We start from the raw sequence: 16,418 nt of genomic DNA on the forward strand, positions 1-16,418 counted from the left end.
GAATAAAGAGTAATAATAGCTAGATTATTGAATATTGGGAAAAAATTAGACGAGTAATTACCGACATAGACCTTGTATAGTGAATAAAGAAATAGAATGTCTAATAAATACACGAGATAATGAATTCAGTGATTTTAATCCACAGTACGTTGTGTGCTTATTAACTGAAATTGAACATTTTACGTATATATACATTATAAGATGAGAAACAACACTACGTCTGGTTCGCATAAATTACAGTGGTACTTTATAATACAATACAGTAAACAGTTATAACACGTTTACTAAATATCGCGATAAAGTGGCATTTCACGAGACTTTGGGTCCAGTGTGCCGCTCTTACCCTCACGAGAGGATTAGCGTCACAGGTCACGTGTTCATTATGTTTGTAGCACTCGCCGGAGTCCCCGCTTGTTGTCCATAGATTCGCACAATGGACACAGACAATGCCGAACAAACTTCACCGGAGTAAGGTACGACTTTTATGGCGTATCTCGTTCGACTGCACCAGGTAGTTGGCTCAGTTGGAAATCGGTGTGTGACGATTAAATTGCTTAACATTACGCTCTTTCGGTTAGCTTACGGCGCTAGCTAACTTTGTGAAATATCAGCGTTAGCTCACCGATGAAGGGATTTGTTGACGTAATGATGATTGGTCAAAATACGTAATAATAATACGTTTTTATTTGTGTGTGTGTGAGCGGTTTAGCTCCACTTCTTCGGCGGTTGTCATGCCTCCAATGGCGAGGACTTGGAGGAGTTAATCTGTTTGAATGAGGTTAAGTTGTCATGCGCTTCTGCTAGCATATCTCACCGGGATTCTCTGTGACTTTGCCAGCTACTGCACGCCCGTAGCGTCCGAGCCCGGGTCCAGCCAGGATGTTCCCAAGCCTGGCCCACAGACCGTGGCAGGTCTTCTGCAGGGTCTCCTGGCGGCACAAGGCGAGCTTTCCCCAGCCCCAGTGTCTCGGTGAGGTCCAACACCAGCTCCAGGGAAGATGCACTCAACAAAATCTTAAGACCGGGGAGAATTTAAAAATATTGCATTTTGCACCATTACTACCATTGTAAGTAGAGCATGAATATGCACAATTAGACCAAAATAGAGGGTGTGCAATTTTCGGAAAACTGCATTTAACCCTAAACAGGCTGATCAAGAATTTAAAAGCATTTTTAAATCATTTTCTGGCATGCATTCACACTGTTATGTCCTACTTATGGCAAATGCACAAAGGTTGTGCATTTGGTTGGATGCAATGAGAAGGGGAATTTCAGAATTTCTTGAACGACAGTGTGTCCCCTTGGTTTACAGTACTGTATGTGCAGGCGCGCAGTGTTGCCGAGTCATGCAATGACTGTAATGCGATCCCAGTTATATATGGTCACGGTCATCTTTTCATAAGACTTATTATATATGGGCACGGTCGTCTTTTCATAAGACTTATCAATAGAAAAACTCCAAAGTAATCCACGGTGATAACCTGCGGCAGGCTCGCTCAAACAAAGACATCCTCAGCAAACTCACGACCGTGTAGAGACAGAGATGACATGCTGTTGTGTAAATAGTAGGGCTGTCAAAAATAGTGCGTTAACGTCGGTAACTAATTTATTTCATTAATTACGACCTCAGCACATCAGCAGCAGTGCAATTCCAACACCATATATGCATCTCCAACTCACAAACACATCTCTACTCAGCTCCGCTGTGGAACACACGTAAACAAGATGGCCACGGCGCTCCGTCGCGGATGAACATACGCCACATACACACAAACAAAGAGGCGACATTGCGCAGGGACACGGCATGAGACATATAGCGCCAAGTGATTTCTGAGGTCTGATTTTTTTTTTTTTGAGAAGGTATTTGTATGATACAAATGTATTACTCTTCTGAACGCTAATTGTTTTTGAGAAGCCAAACTCTTTACTTAAATGACCCAGCAACTAAATAGAACTACGCTCCTCGTCACGGCAATCCAACCAGAACTGGACTCGTGGGACCAAATGTGGGGTTAAGTCACAGTTTAAATAGTCCACTGCTGATGGGGATGTCATACAACTTCATCCAAAAATCGGAACTATACCCCTTTAACGCGTGAAAGTGTTCTGCTACTGTTTAAGAGACTAGCGTTAGTCAAATACATTTTCAGACATGTGTTATGTGTAAAGACATGGAGCAGTTGTCAACCCAATTGAACACCCTGACTGCAGCCCAATGACTATAAGATGACATCTGCGAGAGAAGGGCTTAAAGTGGAGCTAAACTGGCGACTGGCAATGTGTAGATGTTCTTTCAACAGGACAACACTGCAACATTTGTTATTTGTCTCCACCCCCAACCCCCGGTGTTAAGAGTTGATTAAGGAGTGTGTTAGCTTAGCTTGGTTGGGTTGTTGTTGGTTTTACTCTTTTGGTCTGGAAGGTTGGCAAACCGCAAGCGCATTTAGCTTGTGGTTTAGCCCCCCGGAACGCAGCGTCGCCTCACTGGGAGCGGGCCGAGTCCACTTCTACTCCACCTCTGGAAACGGTAAAGATGTTCCACCAAAATCTCCATCAGATCCAACCGAAAAGGCGCCTGCAAAATCTAGCACAACACCGACATCAGGTGATGAACTTTACTTAACATTTCCATCATTTTATGTGTACAACTTCTCTTTTTACTAGCGTCATTTCTATTTGTATGATAAATGTTGCTCTCACAGGTTCACCACTTAAGGGGCTAACCAAACTTGAGACAATACAAGTAAAAGGTAAAGTCCTGCCTCACTCTGACCCTTTTTTTTAACAGGCTTCTAAGGAACATACATAAACATAACTTAACTTTTATGTTGAGTGATACAGTTTGTATTTCTGATAGTTCCTGGTGCAAGACATCAGTTTTTCTATTTGAGTGCTTTGGTCTTGTGCTTGTGATCATCCATTAATGTGAGCACTCAGTAGACGTCCGCTAAGGCAGAACCGTTTGAATCTGTGCCAGTTGTGCAGCTTGATAAATTCCCATCCTCTTTTCATGATGTAAACATAAACCTCCCTGATGTTTCTGCTGCATTCAGTCCGGGCTGTCCTGAAAAAGCGCGAATATGGATCCAAGTATACCCAGAACAACTTCATCACAGCCGTTAGAGCCATGAATGAGTTCTGTCTCAAACCGAGGTATCCCTTTATGCTACTTCTTTGCCGTCATGCTTCAAATTCCTTCCGGTTAATAGGTAACCGCGCTGCCGCGATTAGCTAACAAGAAGCAGCATCATCTCACACGAGTTGTTCCTCTGTGTGTACTTTCAGTGACCTCGAGCAGCTTCGCAAAATCCGAAGGCGCAGCCCCCACGATGACACTGAGGCCTTCACCGTGTTCCTGCGCTCTGACGTGGAGGCAAAGTCAGTGTAAACACACTTAGCCATTCATAGAAATGTTTTATTGATTTGATTTGTTTCTCTCTCGGCCCGTTAGAGCTCTGGATGTGTGGGGAAGCCAGGAAGCTCTCACCAGGGAGAGAAATCTCCGCAAGGAGGTGGAGAGAGAATACCAAGAAAGTAGGTGTTCACTTCCTGTACGCTGTAATTTGCTTATAATAACCATTATACGCTTTGTTTTTATGTAACAGCTTTCTGTGCACATTATGCATATTATTATTGCCACGGTTGACCAATTTACTAAGGATATTACCTAATATAAGATGCTATCTCGCAACTTTCCTTTCTAACGCAGCACATTTTAAGTATTCTGATTCTGAAAAATTCAGGACATTTATCTAAAATAATTAGGTATGGAAGAAAATTTTTTTTTTAATTAATATGTTAAATTAAAAATAGAAAAAAATTGAAAATTAATAATGCACCAGGGAATTCCATGATGATGATCAAAATACAGTACTTATTAATAATGACAATCATTGTTTCTCTCCTATGTTGCCCTATAGATATCTTTCGCAGTCAGCAGCTGTTGAAGGAATACAAAGACTTTTGGGGAAACACAAAGGTGAGCCTCATGATCTGTTGTACTTAGGCCTGTCACAATAGCAAAGTTTGCTGGATGATAATTGTCCTACAAATTATTGCCGAAAAACAATATTATTGCTAACATTATTTTGAGACCTTTTTTCCATTAATGTAATGATAATATATGGCTAAATATTGCAAGTACACAATATCAAAAACAATAAACTTTAATTTCTCACGAGTATTTAGCATTGTAATTGGAATGCCAAGAGCTTTTAAATAAATTAAACACGCTTGGAAAAATGATGTAAAACAATAGTTGCCCAAAGTGTATTGATTAGGAAAAAAGCTTAAAAAATAGATCATTTCTGATTTGGAATCTATGTCACTTTTGTTATTGTCTGAATATTGACAAAAAACGAACAAATAATCCGGAAATAGTCGTGCTCATTTGCATATACACTTCCTTGATTCACTTTTTTCAACATTGTTTGTGGAATATGCTGTTTACGTTTAATGAGGTGTAATGTTTTTTTTATTAATTTAATTGTCTTTGTCACAAACTTTTTCATGTCACAAAATGACAATGCGTAAACGGGCTGAAATTGACATCAGATCATGTTTTATACACAACAGGCTCGAAAGTATTAGATCATGTACTGTAGCACACGACATGCACAGCTAGCAAGAGCACACACAGAGTGCTGCTCCTGCTTCTCCCCACTGGGACAGAGAGAGAGAGACAGGACGGTTCACTCACTCCATTCATTCCATTATAGAACCAAAGCTGTTGAGACAGATGCACAGAGTGAATCCTCTTCTCATCCAGCCTTTTTGGTAGAGGTAGAGGAGAAAAACAATCACATATGCACATGTCAATATATCAAGGGCGTCAAAATTATGAAGTCCGTTTTTATTTATCGTGCAGTTAATTGATTATTGTGGCAGGCCTAGTTGTACTTATGTAATGTAGCGCCCTTTTTTTTTTTTTTTTCCTAAACCCCCAACGAGATCCTGTACAGGAGATATATTTGTAAAAAAAATTCAACCTTTAGAAAAATAAAGTTTTGATTGATTGTGATGTAGAATTGCACTGCATCATAGGGAGAGCTATGTGTAATATTTGTAATATTTTGGTTACCTTATTCAGTGACGTGAGGGGCACATCTCTCACTATGATGCAATACAGGTTTACCACCACATTGTGTGTCTTTGAAGTTTCTTGTAAGTAATGCCACAGTTAAGTCATCCATTTTTGTGTCCTGTTCTCTGAAAGCCACGATCAGGCCAGAGGGCAACGTTTCTCCAAGGGCCGGGGAAAGTGGTCATGGTCGCCATTTGCATGTAAGTTCTCGATTTGTCGTCAGGCACATCAGCACTGCTGACTTAGGCGCATTCTTTCAAAGTTGTTTCATCAACTTTTTCCACATGGAAAATAACATATTGCATGTACTACAAGTAGTAGTGTCGTATTTTTAAGTTAAGTGTGGTGTAATTCAGACATTTGAGGCTGCAGCTCATCTAGTGTCATGTAAAAAAATAAAAATAAAAGACTGAATTGTGTCTCACATGAGGCTCTATGGCCGACTTAATTAGGATAATTGTGTTAGAGGTCGCATGCAGTCACGTGAAGACATTTCCTACAATGAGAACATGCAGAAAGCCACTTTGCTGGAGATTAAGGGCCTCTGAATGACTCACTCTGGCAAAAAAACAGATTACTACCTATCTACCTGTCTTATTTCATCTGCTTTTCTTTATCTACAGAAATGGGCTGAACTTCTTTTTCAAGCTGCTGGCGTGGATTTACACTGGCTCGGCTAGCATGTTCTCCGAAGCCATCCACTCCCTGGCCGACACCTGCAATCAGGCCCTGCTGGCCTTGGGAATTAGCCAGTCCATCCGCAACCCGGACGCAGTGCACCCGTACAGCTTTTTATTTTGTTTGTCTTGAGCAAACCCCAGAGCACCAAAGTTTAGAAAAATAATAAAACATTGTTTTTTTTCTCCATCAGCTATGGCTTCTCCAACATGCGCTACATCGCCTCCCTCATCAGCGGTGTGGGTATTTTTATGATGGGCGCAGGCCTCTCCTGGTACCACGGCATCATGGGATTGCTGCACCCGGCGCCCATTGAGTCTTTACTATGGGTGAGTCTGCTCTCACTCACCCCTTCCTGTTGTACAAGATTAATATGAAGTTAAATAAAACTCCATCCATTGTTTTGTGGCAGGCATACTGCATTTTGGCAGGTTCTCTGGTGTCTGAAGGAGGTATCTATTATTTATTTAATTTATCTTCAGAATAGTACAGTTCATTCTTCATATTGTCTTGTTTTTTTTCTCCAGCCACACTACTTGTTGCAATCAATGAGATCAAGAGAAGCGCCCACCAGCACGGGCTCTCTTTTTATGAATATGGTACGTACAAGTGAAATATTCAAGTATATTCAAGTGCCATGTCTGTGTAGGTACTTTCCCGCTGCCGCACGCAATGCATCTTTGGATCATTGGGTCAAGTAATAATGGCAGAAAGTGTTGATTTTATTTCCTCTCTCTGCTATGTACAGTGGTGTGAAAAAGTGTTTGCCCCTTCCCTGGTTTCTTAATTTTTTTGCATGTTTGTCACTCTTAAATGCTTCAGATCATCAAACAAATTTAAATATTAGTCAATGACAACACAACTGAAGACAGAATGCAGTTTTTAAATTAAACTTTTTTTTATTAAGGGAGAAAAGAAAAACAAACCTACCTGGCCCTGTGTCAAAAAGTGAGATCTATCAATCAGGAAAAGGTTACAAACCCATTTCTAAAGCTTTGGGACTCCGACCAATGTCCAACCAATCTCTGTGTGACCTCAAGCTGAAACGAACTTGGGTTCTGCAGCACGACAATGATCCAAAACACACCAGCAAGTCCACCTCTGAATGGCTGGAGAAAAACAAAAAAAAGACATTGCCGTGGCCTTATTGAAGTACTGACCTGAATCCTATTGAGATGCTGTGGCATGACCTTAAAAAGGAGGTTCAAGCTCGAAAACCCTCCAGTGAGGCTGAATTACAACAATTCTGCAAAGATCAGTGGGCAAAAATTCCTCCACAGCAATACATGTTCCCATGATATCACTATATATTATGCAAATTGTATACTGTTCCACTCTTATCCTGTTGGTGGCAGTAATGCAAAATAAATTAATCCAAAGACTCCCTTTTCTCATGTATAATTTTTCATATATAATATAATACACATTGATTAAGACCTGATCAGTCTCCCCAAGCCACTGAATGTATGTAATGGTGCTATGGTTGTGTGCAGTGATGCAGAGTCGAGACCCTAGCACAAACGTGGTGCTGCTTGAGGATACCGCTGCTGTGCTGGGGGTCATTTTGGCTGCAGGCTGCATGGGAATGACCTCACTCACAGGTAAACAGGAAGTCATTTTCCCAGGAGTAACACACTGTGTGTGTGTGTGTGTGTGTGCGTGTGCGTGTGTGTGTGTGTGTGTGTGTGTGTGTGTGTGTGTGTGTGTATGTGTATATATATATATATCAGGGGTAGGGAACCTATGGCTCGGGAGCCAGATGTGGCTCTTTTGATGACTGCTCCTGGCTCTCAGACATGTCTTAACAAGATAAAATTTATTTATTTCAATTATTTTTTCGCTGACATTTTAAAGTAAAACATTACAGAAATCACAGTGTAAAAATAAAGTTCAAAATATAAAACTTTCTTATGCATTTTAATCCATTCATCGTCTGCCACAAAGCGGGTGGCCAGAGCCAACGCCAGCTGTCCTTCCGATATTTTCCGGGACGGACACCAAAACTTGATTATTGTTGGATAATGTGGTAGCCTACCTGCGTCACTGAGATGTCAAGAAGTAAACTTCCCTCCTTTAATTTGCTAATTCTGCAAAGCAACCACTTTTGACGAAGAAGATGGCGAAAAGAAAGAACGATACGGAGTGCGGTGCCAAACCGTGCAGCACCAGAAGTTGCATTAATTGTAACAAGTATTTTATTTATTATTGGATAGCTTTCAGTATAACAATGTTAGTAAAAAGAATCAATTCAGAGACTTATTATAATCTAAAATTGTTGGTCTTGCTTAAACATGTACATATTTAGTCATATTCAGTGTTACAAAAATATGATATGGCTCTCACGGGAATACATTTAAAAATATGTGCCTTTCATGGCTCTCCTAGGCAAAAAGGTTCCCGACCCCTGATATATATATATATATATACACAGTCAAACCTGTCTTAGCGGCCACCTTTTATAGAACGGCCACCTGTCTATAGCAGCCACTGAAAAATCCCCCCCAGCAAATTTACATGTTATAGACCCTGTGTATAGCAGTCACCTGTCCAACGCGGCCACCCATTTTGTCTCCCTTGGTCAATATCTGACTGCATATAGCGGCCAAATTACCAACTCAAGTAGCTTCATGCACGAAAAAGTTTCGTTTTTCAATCAATGAAGCCGTCGTGTGTAGACTTTAATTACTGAGTCCTAGCTCAGTCACAATCATTCACAAGATCCACACAAACTGTCAGTTGTTCCACATAAAAAAGGCGTCTTCTTTTGAGCTTGCTATTTTCTGGTCAAACATGTAACTTTAAGAGCATTTGCACCAAAACATTACCGCAAAGTAGGCTGGGAACAGGACGTGCTCCCAGCGACGCTACAATAAAAAAAAAAAAAAAAAACATACGCTAGCATGCATGCGGCAGCGGGAGCAAAACTGAGTTCGGTTGTACTTAATTCAAGTATTTTAGAATGTACTCACGTTATTTTTCATCAATCCTCATCCGCAAATCCATCAAAGTCCTCATCTTCTGTATTCGACACAAAAAAAGCCGTCTTCTTTTCCATTCGCTACTAGTCCGTTAACTTGTCAGTGTTATTCAGCTCTGAAGCAAAGAAGGAAACTTCTCCTGTTGCTTCTGCCAACTTTATTTATTGAACGCGGCCACCAGACAGCAGCTCAGAACACACACACATCTCAGCATCGTCTCTCCTTCCTGCTTGCCCACAAGGCAAAGGTTAAACAACAAGAGGTGAATAAATGTATTGCAACTGATGTGAAACTGATGAGGGGTAGGATTAAATAAGCTTTGCTTCTTCCTACTCCTTTTTGGACATGCAAAATTGTGAATTGTACTATGTGATGTGCTACTGTTTGACTCATGCATGTTAAGGAATAAAACCATGAACCATGATAATAACAAGCCTAGTAGTGCTGTACAACTTTTATCCGCAGTCCGCAGTGCCCTCTACTGGTCAACATTATTATTAATCTCCTCCCCCCCTTTTTTTTCCTCTACTGGTCAACTTTCAAACTGGACGCCAACCTGTCTATAAAGGCCACCTGTCTATAGCGGCCACTTTTGCAGACTCCCTCTGGTGGCCGCTATAGACAAGTTTGACTGTGTGTGTGTATATATATATATATATATACATATATATATATATATATATATATATACAGTATATATACACACACACACACACACAAAAAACAGTCTATAACGGCCGCTGAAGGAAAACGGCAAAAGTGGCCACTACAGACAGGTTGGTGGCCATTTTGAATTTGTGCATGCACATATTAACATGTTCACAAAAATTAAAAATTCAGTGTTTAAAAGTAATTTTAAAAATGTAATCAAAGAAGGTAAAAAATTATAAAAATATAAGTAGCGGAGAAATATTTTAAAAAATCAATTTCCATCTTTAATTTTTTGTTTTTTTTACACGATTTTAAAAGCAAGAAATAAAAAATTTTAGTGATCGAGCTTGAGGAATGAGATCTAACAGGATACGCGTGAAGCAGTCATGAATGGGTGTGTATGTGAACAATAAAGTGCGGCGGAGGTGCGAAGATCGTAGTAAACTAACAATACCATCTGTTAGGGAACGGGGAGTGCCGTGGATTGGATCCCAAGATGCGATAGTCGACGTGTGGTTGGAAGATGTTTATTCCAAACCAGAAAAAGATGAAAAGTACAACAGAGGGTAATTACAACAAAAGGTGACCGGATGACAAACGGGAAAAGGAGCAAAGAACAAAAAGAGCTACCAAAAGAGTAGCGTAAGACTAAGACAAAACACTGCTGAAAACCAAGCAGGAACAATAGCAAAGGTTGCTTACGCTGTCGGAGTAAGCCAGGCAGGGAAAAAAGAATAGCAAGAAAGGTTCACTACGAATAGCAGACAGTAGGTAACTGCTGGACTAGAGTCGAGGAGCGAATAGCAACGATCTGACAGCGGGTGAAGGAGCGCTTGCATATTAAGTATCTGCTGCTGATCGTCTCCAGGTGTTATCAATTTGCTCTCCATGGTGGTGTTTAGGGTGTACTGCAACAAAGAGCACAGGAGAGGGCAGTATCGCAGCACACAGCACACCACACCATTGCTCCTTTCTTATTGAATGGGCTTCTAATCTCTAATTAAGTGAAATTTTAGATGTTTTATTCAGGTGTTTTGGCCATTTTAGAATCTATTCACGGCAGCATTGCAAAGTGGGAAGATGACCGTTTTGGCCGTCATTGAATCTTTTCAGGGCGGCATTGCAAAGTAAGAAGACGGCTTTTTTTATGTGGAACAACTGACAGTTTATGTGGATCTTGTGAATGATTGTGACTGAGCTAGGACTCAGGAATTAATGTCTACACACGACGGCTTCATTGCTTAAAAAACGAAACTTTTTTGTGCATGAAGCTTCTGCTTCAGTCGGTATTTTGGCCGCTATATGCGGTCAGATATTGACCAAGGGATACAAAATGGGTGGCCGCTGGCCGCGTTAGACAGGTAACCGCTATACACAGGGTCTACAACGCGCAAATTTTCTGCGGGGGATTTTTCAGTGGCCGCTATACGCAGGTGGCCGCTAAGACAGGTTTGACTGTGTGTGTGTGTGTGTGTGTGTGTGTGTGTGTGTATATATATATATATATATATACACACACACACACATGTATATATATATATACATATATACACGTGTGTGTGTGTGTGTGTGTGTGTGTATATATATATATATATATATATATATATATATATATATATATATATATATATATATATATATATATATATATATATATATATATACATACATATATACATACATATATATACATACATATATACACTGACACACACACATACTGATACTATTTATCTACCGAATAACCCTATAGAGTTGAAGAAAGAGTTGTTTATCTTTGTGTGTGTATGAACTTAGTCTAGTTTCCACTGATGGCTAAAACTGATTAGATTTCCACCTCCTGTCCAACTTAGGTAACCCTTACTATGACAGCCTGGGCTCACTGGGAGTGGGAACGCTGCTCGGCACCGTCTCGGCCTTCCTTATCTACACAAACACAGAGGCACTGCTGGGGCGTTCCATACAGGCAGAGCGCGTCCAGAAACTCACAGAGTTCTTGGAGAACGACCCCGCTGTGAGGTTGGCACGAAATTTAAATGTTTCCTCACACAAGGCCTTGAAGTCTCCATTTCACACTTTTGTGTTGGTGTGTGTCATGAGCAGAGCCATCCACGACGTGAAGGCCACTGACATGGGACTAAGCAAAGTGCGCTTTAAGGCGGAAGTCGACTTTGATGGCCGAGTGGTCACTCGCTCTTATTTAGAAAAGCAGGACATCGACCAAATCCTCAATGTGGGTCTTGCATCTCATTTTTGTCTTGATGCGCTAATGATCTAGTTAGATCCAATACAGAAGATATACCTGAAATTCCAAAATAACAATGCTCAGTTTTGATTGATATTGATTTTTTTTAAATCATTGTTTCATTGTAGGACATTCAGCAGGTGAAAACACCTGAAGATCTAGAGAACTTCATGCTCAAACACGGTGAGAACATCATTGACACGCTAGGTGCTGAGGTGGACCGCTTGGAGAAGGAACTCAAGGTAACAAAACCAACCTTTAAAAACAAGCTACACCTCCTTTTAAAAATATATTTCTTCTAGAGTCATTTTGCTCGCTTCTTCCAACAGGAACGCAACCCAGAGGTCCGCCACGTAGACTTGGAGATTCTATAATAGAAGAACCTGCGAGATGAAGTGACAAAGTACTTTCTGCCTCCCATTTCATACAAAAAACCTCCACTTCCTCACAGGTTTCAGTGCAGAATAGTGTGGAAGCATCTATAAGGACATGAGAGATGCACTGTGAGACGCTTGAGCGCTGTTGTGGCCAGTTATGCAATCAGACATAATCCAAGTTAGTTGCAAAAAGCTAATTTCTCAAATTTCAGTACAGGTATGCCCATTCTCATTAGTGAGCGTCAGGGGGTTTCAAAGGTTTGCACAGTAAACCCTCCTTTCAGGGAAGGTAAAACTGCAAGGAAGTAAGTAAAAATCAAATTGAGCTTCCCCACCTCACACTTTGAAAACCAATGGCTTCACATTCCCTTTCACTCATCCACAACTCTACTTCACATCATCATCACATTACAGCACCACTGTTTCACTCACTAGTGCACAGCCAACCACAATGCTGTGGTTGCATTTTTTAAATGCTTCAAACGCACTGCATGCACAGGTTACTTGATGAAAACTCTTATAGATTTTATTACAAATGGTAAAAGTGATATGATCATATAAAGTACAGTAGATCCCCACTATTTGCGGAGGGTATGGTCCAGGACCAAAATAACATTCCTCTTACAGTTATTAAACGCAAAATACTTACAAAACGTGCAGTAAGGCAACATCACATTTTGTCAAAACATCTTCCAACGGGAAAATATTGAGTGAATTCCCTTGTCAGACCGCGCCCTCTGCCGGATTCATAGCTGCAGCATTTTTTTTTTTAAATCAAACTCCTTTCTATTTAAGAAACAATTTAAGCAGAGAAAAGAAATCCAAAAAATATGTGGGGGAACAAAGCTGAAAATATCTGAGTACAGTCTTAAAATATTACTCCATGGTGTATATTATGAAGATAAACATATATGAAACCCATTTGTAAACCAACAGGGTATAAGAAACATGTTGTTTTTTTGCTGTCTCACTTTTTTTTTTTTTGCTGAGAGGATACAGTATATGAAATTATCTTTGTACATGCATCATCATGTTCAAATTCACTGGACAGTGCTTTTATTTTGAACCCATTTTGCAGGTACAAGCTGGAGACGTCTCTTATTAAATTATTCCAGGGCCCAGAGTCATTTCATCCTAATGAGGAGGGATGGATCTACATATTTGAAGGTGTTCATAGTATCATACGTGACTTTGGGAGGCGGGTGGCAGATGCTCGGCAAAACACAATGTTGCCACGTATGCAGGAGTTGGAACAAATTTGGAATAATTTATTAAATTATTTTGATTTCTGTTGGTGCATTGGCTGGCCTTTTTATTTTAACACTTGGTTTTGGTGTACCTAGTCTAATGTCTGACATGTGTCTCAGTATATATATTTTATAGCCTCTGTAATAGGTATTATGTGTTATGATTGTGGTTTGCGGTGGTGTACCTCTGTTGTCACAATGTTTTGCACCTCATGTTGGTAAGTAAGGCAGCCTAAATATCAGAAACAGCTGAAGCAGACCAGTTGTATACCACTGCAAACCTCATCAATAAACATGACTGCAAAAGTTACATTTTGAACCTGCAAGTGTAGACTATTTAAATCCTATTCCACTAGGTGACGCCCTTGTATCACTAGGATGGCGGAGGGGGGGCGTTGACGTCAATTTTTTTTTTCTAAAAAAGCATTTCCAAGCCGTCTGCGCATTGACCCACCATTCCAAAACATGACGCTCGGCACCACGACTGGACCTTTCTCCTACAAGAACTGCAGGTTTTGTTTTTGTTAACCGCCATTATTTGTTGTCGTGCATGTGAGTTGTGTGCGTGCGCTTTCCATCGTGCAAGGTGATGTATTTGAACCATTTGTTACAATAGAAATCATGCCAAAATGCGCCGTATTGGTGCAATTTTTTGGCATCACTGGTTTTGTTGTGAAGACGCTTTTTGGATGTGTTTTTCTTCCACCCCACCCTTTTTCCAGCAGATGGGGGCGCAGTCTCGTGCACCCCCCCCCCCCCCCCCATCCCTCCTGCATCCATCCATCCATCCATCCATCAATTACATGGCCTGCCATCTGCAAGAATCAGAACCTATTATCGTCATTATCATAATCCAGGATGGCTATCCTCTTCTTTGCACACACCAGGTGCGTATCTAAAGGGGGGGGGCAACAAGAAATGGTGGTGATGGTGTGTCAATGGCGGTCTCTTTGCATGCTCTATGCTGTGAGCCTCTTTACGGTGCTGCCTTGTGTGATCATGTTCAAGCAGCATTGTACAGGGCTATGACAGCACAGAGACATGAGCAGCCGTCGGTGACATCATCCTTTTAGTGGGTTTTTTTTTTTTTTTTTTTTTTTTACACTGGACTACCAACATGACCCACTTGTTTCATGCATTGCCCTGTAGTCTATTATGGTCTATGAAGAAACTACAATGTATCGAATACACCAAGTATGTCTTTTTTCTTTGTCCACGTAGGATTTCTTTTTCCTCTGCTGGTTTCCAGTGGAAGCATTGACGCCTCCACAGTCAAGACAAAAGGCCAGTATGTGATTAGTAATGGTGTCAATGTTTGTCTCTCAGCATACGAACAGTCCCTTTGTATGCCAGAAATGTCAATGCAAATTTCTGAGATGCTGCTGTAGTTCAAAAAGTCCTATGCAGTGAATGCTGAGAGACAGGCATTCACGGGAATGCTGCGCTGCTCAAAATGTGTTTTTCTTCAGAGTAGATGCTGAGAGACAGCAGTTATTTTCAACATTTTACACAATTCTCTCTTGTTTTGGTTGCAGAACAAATTATGCTTGTCTCTCAACATCCTCTTAATGAGATCATAAACATTTTTTACACAAAATGGCATGATAATGAGAATGTAGGTGTGTAAATAATGAAATGTACTTGATTCTTAGAGTCAATGCTGAGAGGCGAGCAATCACGCTAATTTATGTTTTTGTGCCCCCCCCCCCCCCCCCAAAAAAAAATCCTATTGGTTGGATGCTGAGATAGGCATACACAATAATTGTGCAAAAAACTGAGAAATGACATTTCTGTGTATGGGTGCTTGCTGAGAAATGAGCATTCACATTAATGCCATTTATTTGTCATTTTCATCTTATTAGGGTGAATGCTGAAAGACAAGCATTTACATGAATGCTGTTGTGCATCAAAAAATCTTTTTACTATTCAATGAATGCTGAGAGATGAGCATTCACACTAATGCTATTTTTTTGTAATTCGCATCATTTTAAGATGAATGCGGAGTGATAAGCATTCACATGAGTGCTGTTGTGCAGCAAAATATTTTTATGATTCAGTGAAAACTGAGAGATTAACATTCACACTGATATATGATTGTGTGTCAAAAAGATGCTTTTTAATTTTATTGTTTGGTTGCTGAGACAAGCGCTCACAACAATGCTATGCAAAATTAGAAATGAGATTCATACCATAACTGCTGTGCATTCAAACCAAAAGATGATAATATTCCCTGAATGCTGAGAGACAAGCCTTCTCAATGTCACATTGCGTAGAAAAACAAACAAAAAATACATAATTTTTATTTTCTTGGTTGAAGTGAATGCCAAGAGACAAGCACTCACGCTAATGTGGTTCCATCAGAAAGTATTTGTACTCTTCTGTGAATGCTGAGAGATGAGCATTCTCATTAATGCTGTTTGCTGTTGAAAATGTAACAGTGTGATGCAGGCGGCGCAGCCATCTTCATCACATACACAAGAACGGACAGGCGACAGAGCGCCGTGATATGACGAAAGAGAAAAGTAACACTGAGCGATTTGTGCGGTCTGATTTTTTTTCAAGGAGGCATTTTTGTGATGCATATATATTATTGTTTTGAACGCCCGTTGTTTTGCGAAACCAAAGTCTTTACTTAAGTGGCCCCAGCAACTAACCGGAACTATGTTTCTCATCACCGAAGTCGGACCAGAACTATGCTCACGGGACAAAGTGGGGGGGTATGTCACCGTCGATGCACTACACTGCTGACAGGGATGTCATACAATTTCATGTCAAAAAAACGATCCCTTAAATACTGTTGCATATTTTTTCCCCTATTGTGTGAATGATGAGAGACAAGCATCCAAACCATAATGGCTGTGCATCAAAAATATATTTGCACCGATTAAATGCGCTGCTTCATAGAAGCTCTGATGTCTGCTCACAGCCACTAGGGGGCATATTTGTCTGATATCACAGGGATCGTCATGATATGTTGGGATGTGTTTTCAAGCCTAAATGAAGAAGTCACTATTCATGTTTTGTATGTGATTTCTGTAATAAACTATAGTAACAGTAAACATGTGATCCTCCATCAATACCAGTGTAAATCATGGAAGGAGCAATTTCAAAAACGTTTTATTACAAAGTTTTGTCTTTCATCAATGACAAATGGCCATG

The 16,418-nt window shown here is 40.4% G+C and overlaps 2 protein-coding genes across 3 annotated transcripts in view; both read left to right on the forward strand.

The window, feature by feature from the left end:
- Positions 1–335: 335 nt before the first annotated feature.
- Positions 336–13,303, forward strand: slc30a9 (solute carrier family 30 member 9). 2 transcript variants are annotated; one of them, XM_054791082.1, is made up of 19 exons: positions 336–473; positions 839–970; positions 2,423–2,605; positions 2,703–2,750; positions 3,054–3,153; positions 3,286–3,378; positions 3,452–3,534; positions 3,921–3,979; positions 5,216–5,283; positions 5,707–5,865; positions 5,955–6,090; positions 6,174–6,213; positions 6,289–6,360; positions 7,255–7,362; positions 11,244–11,409; positions 11,494–11,623; positions 11,764–11,877; positions 11,965–12,038; positions 13,091–13,303. In XM_054791082.1, the coding sequence occupies exons 2-18, from the start codon at positions 880–882 to the stop codon at positions 12,007–12,009; spliced, it is 1,695 nt and encodes a 564-aa protein (XP_054647057.1). In that variant the 5' UTR covers positions 336–473; positions 839–879; the 3' UTR covers positions 12,010–12,038; positions 13,091–13,303. The 2 variants fall into 2 exon arrangements, with proteins under 2 accessions (XP_054647057.1, XP_054647056.1); XM_054791081.1 differs by having other exon boundaries at positions 11,965–13,303.
- Positions 13,304–14,307: 1,004 nt separating this feature from the next.
- The window catches only part of atp8a1 (ATPase phospholipid transporting 8A1), a 176,896-nt gene continuing 174,785 nt past the window's right edge, over positions 14,308–16,418 (forward strand). Inside the window, exon 1 of the mRNA XM_054791080.1 lies at positions 14,308–14,547. Coding sequence (XP_054647055.1) covers positions 14,456–14,547 — 92 coding nt within the window. The 5' untranslated portion in view covers positions 14,308–14,455. The remainder of the gene's footprint in view (positions 14,548–16,418) is intronic.

This window comes from Dunckerocampus dactyliophorus, chromosome 11 (assembly GCF_027744805.1).
Source record: "Dunckerocampus dactyliophorus isolate RoL2022-P2 chromosome 11, RoL_Ddac_1.1, whole genome shotgun sequence".
In the NCBI taxonomy this organism is placed as follows: Eukaryota; Metazoa; Chordata; class Actinopteri; order Syngnathiformes; family Syngnathidae; genus Dunckerocampus; species Dunckerocampus dactyliophorus.

Coding starts and splice junctions, on each gene's coding strand:
- slc30a9 (XM_054791081.1), top strand. CDS start 880: ATGTTCCCAAGCCTGGCCCACAGACCGTGGCAGGTCTTCTGCAGGGTC. Junction 2,751..3,053: donor TGAGACAATACAAGTAAAAG/GTAAAGTCCTGC, acceptor TGCTGCATTCAG/TCCGGGCTGTCCTGAAAAAG. Junction 3,535..3,920: donor GGAGAGAGAATACCAAGAAA/GTAGGTGTTCAC, acceptor GTTGCCCTATAG/ATATCTTTCGCAGTCAGCAG.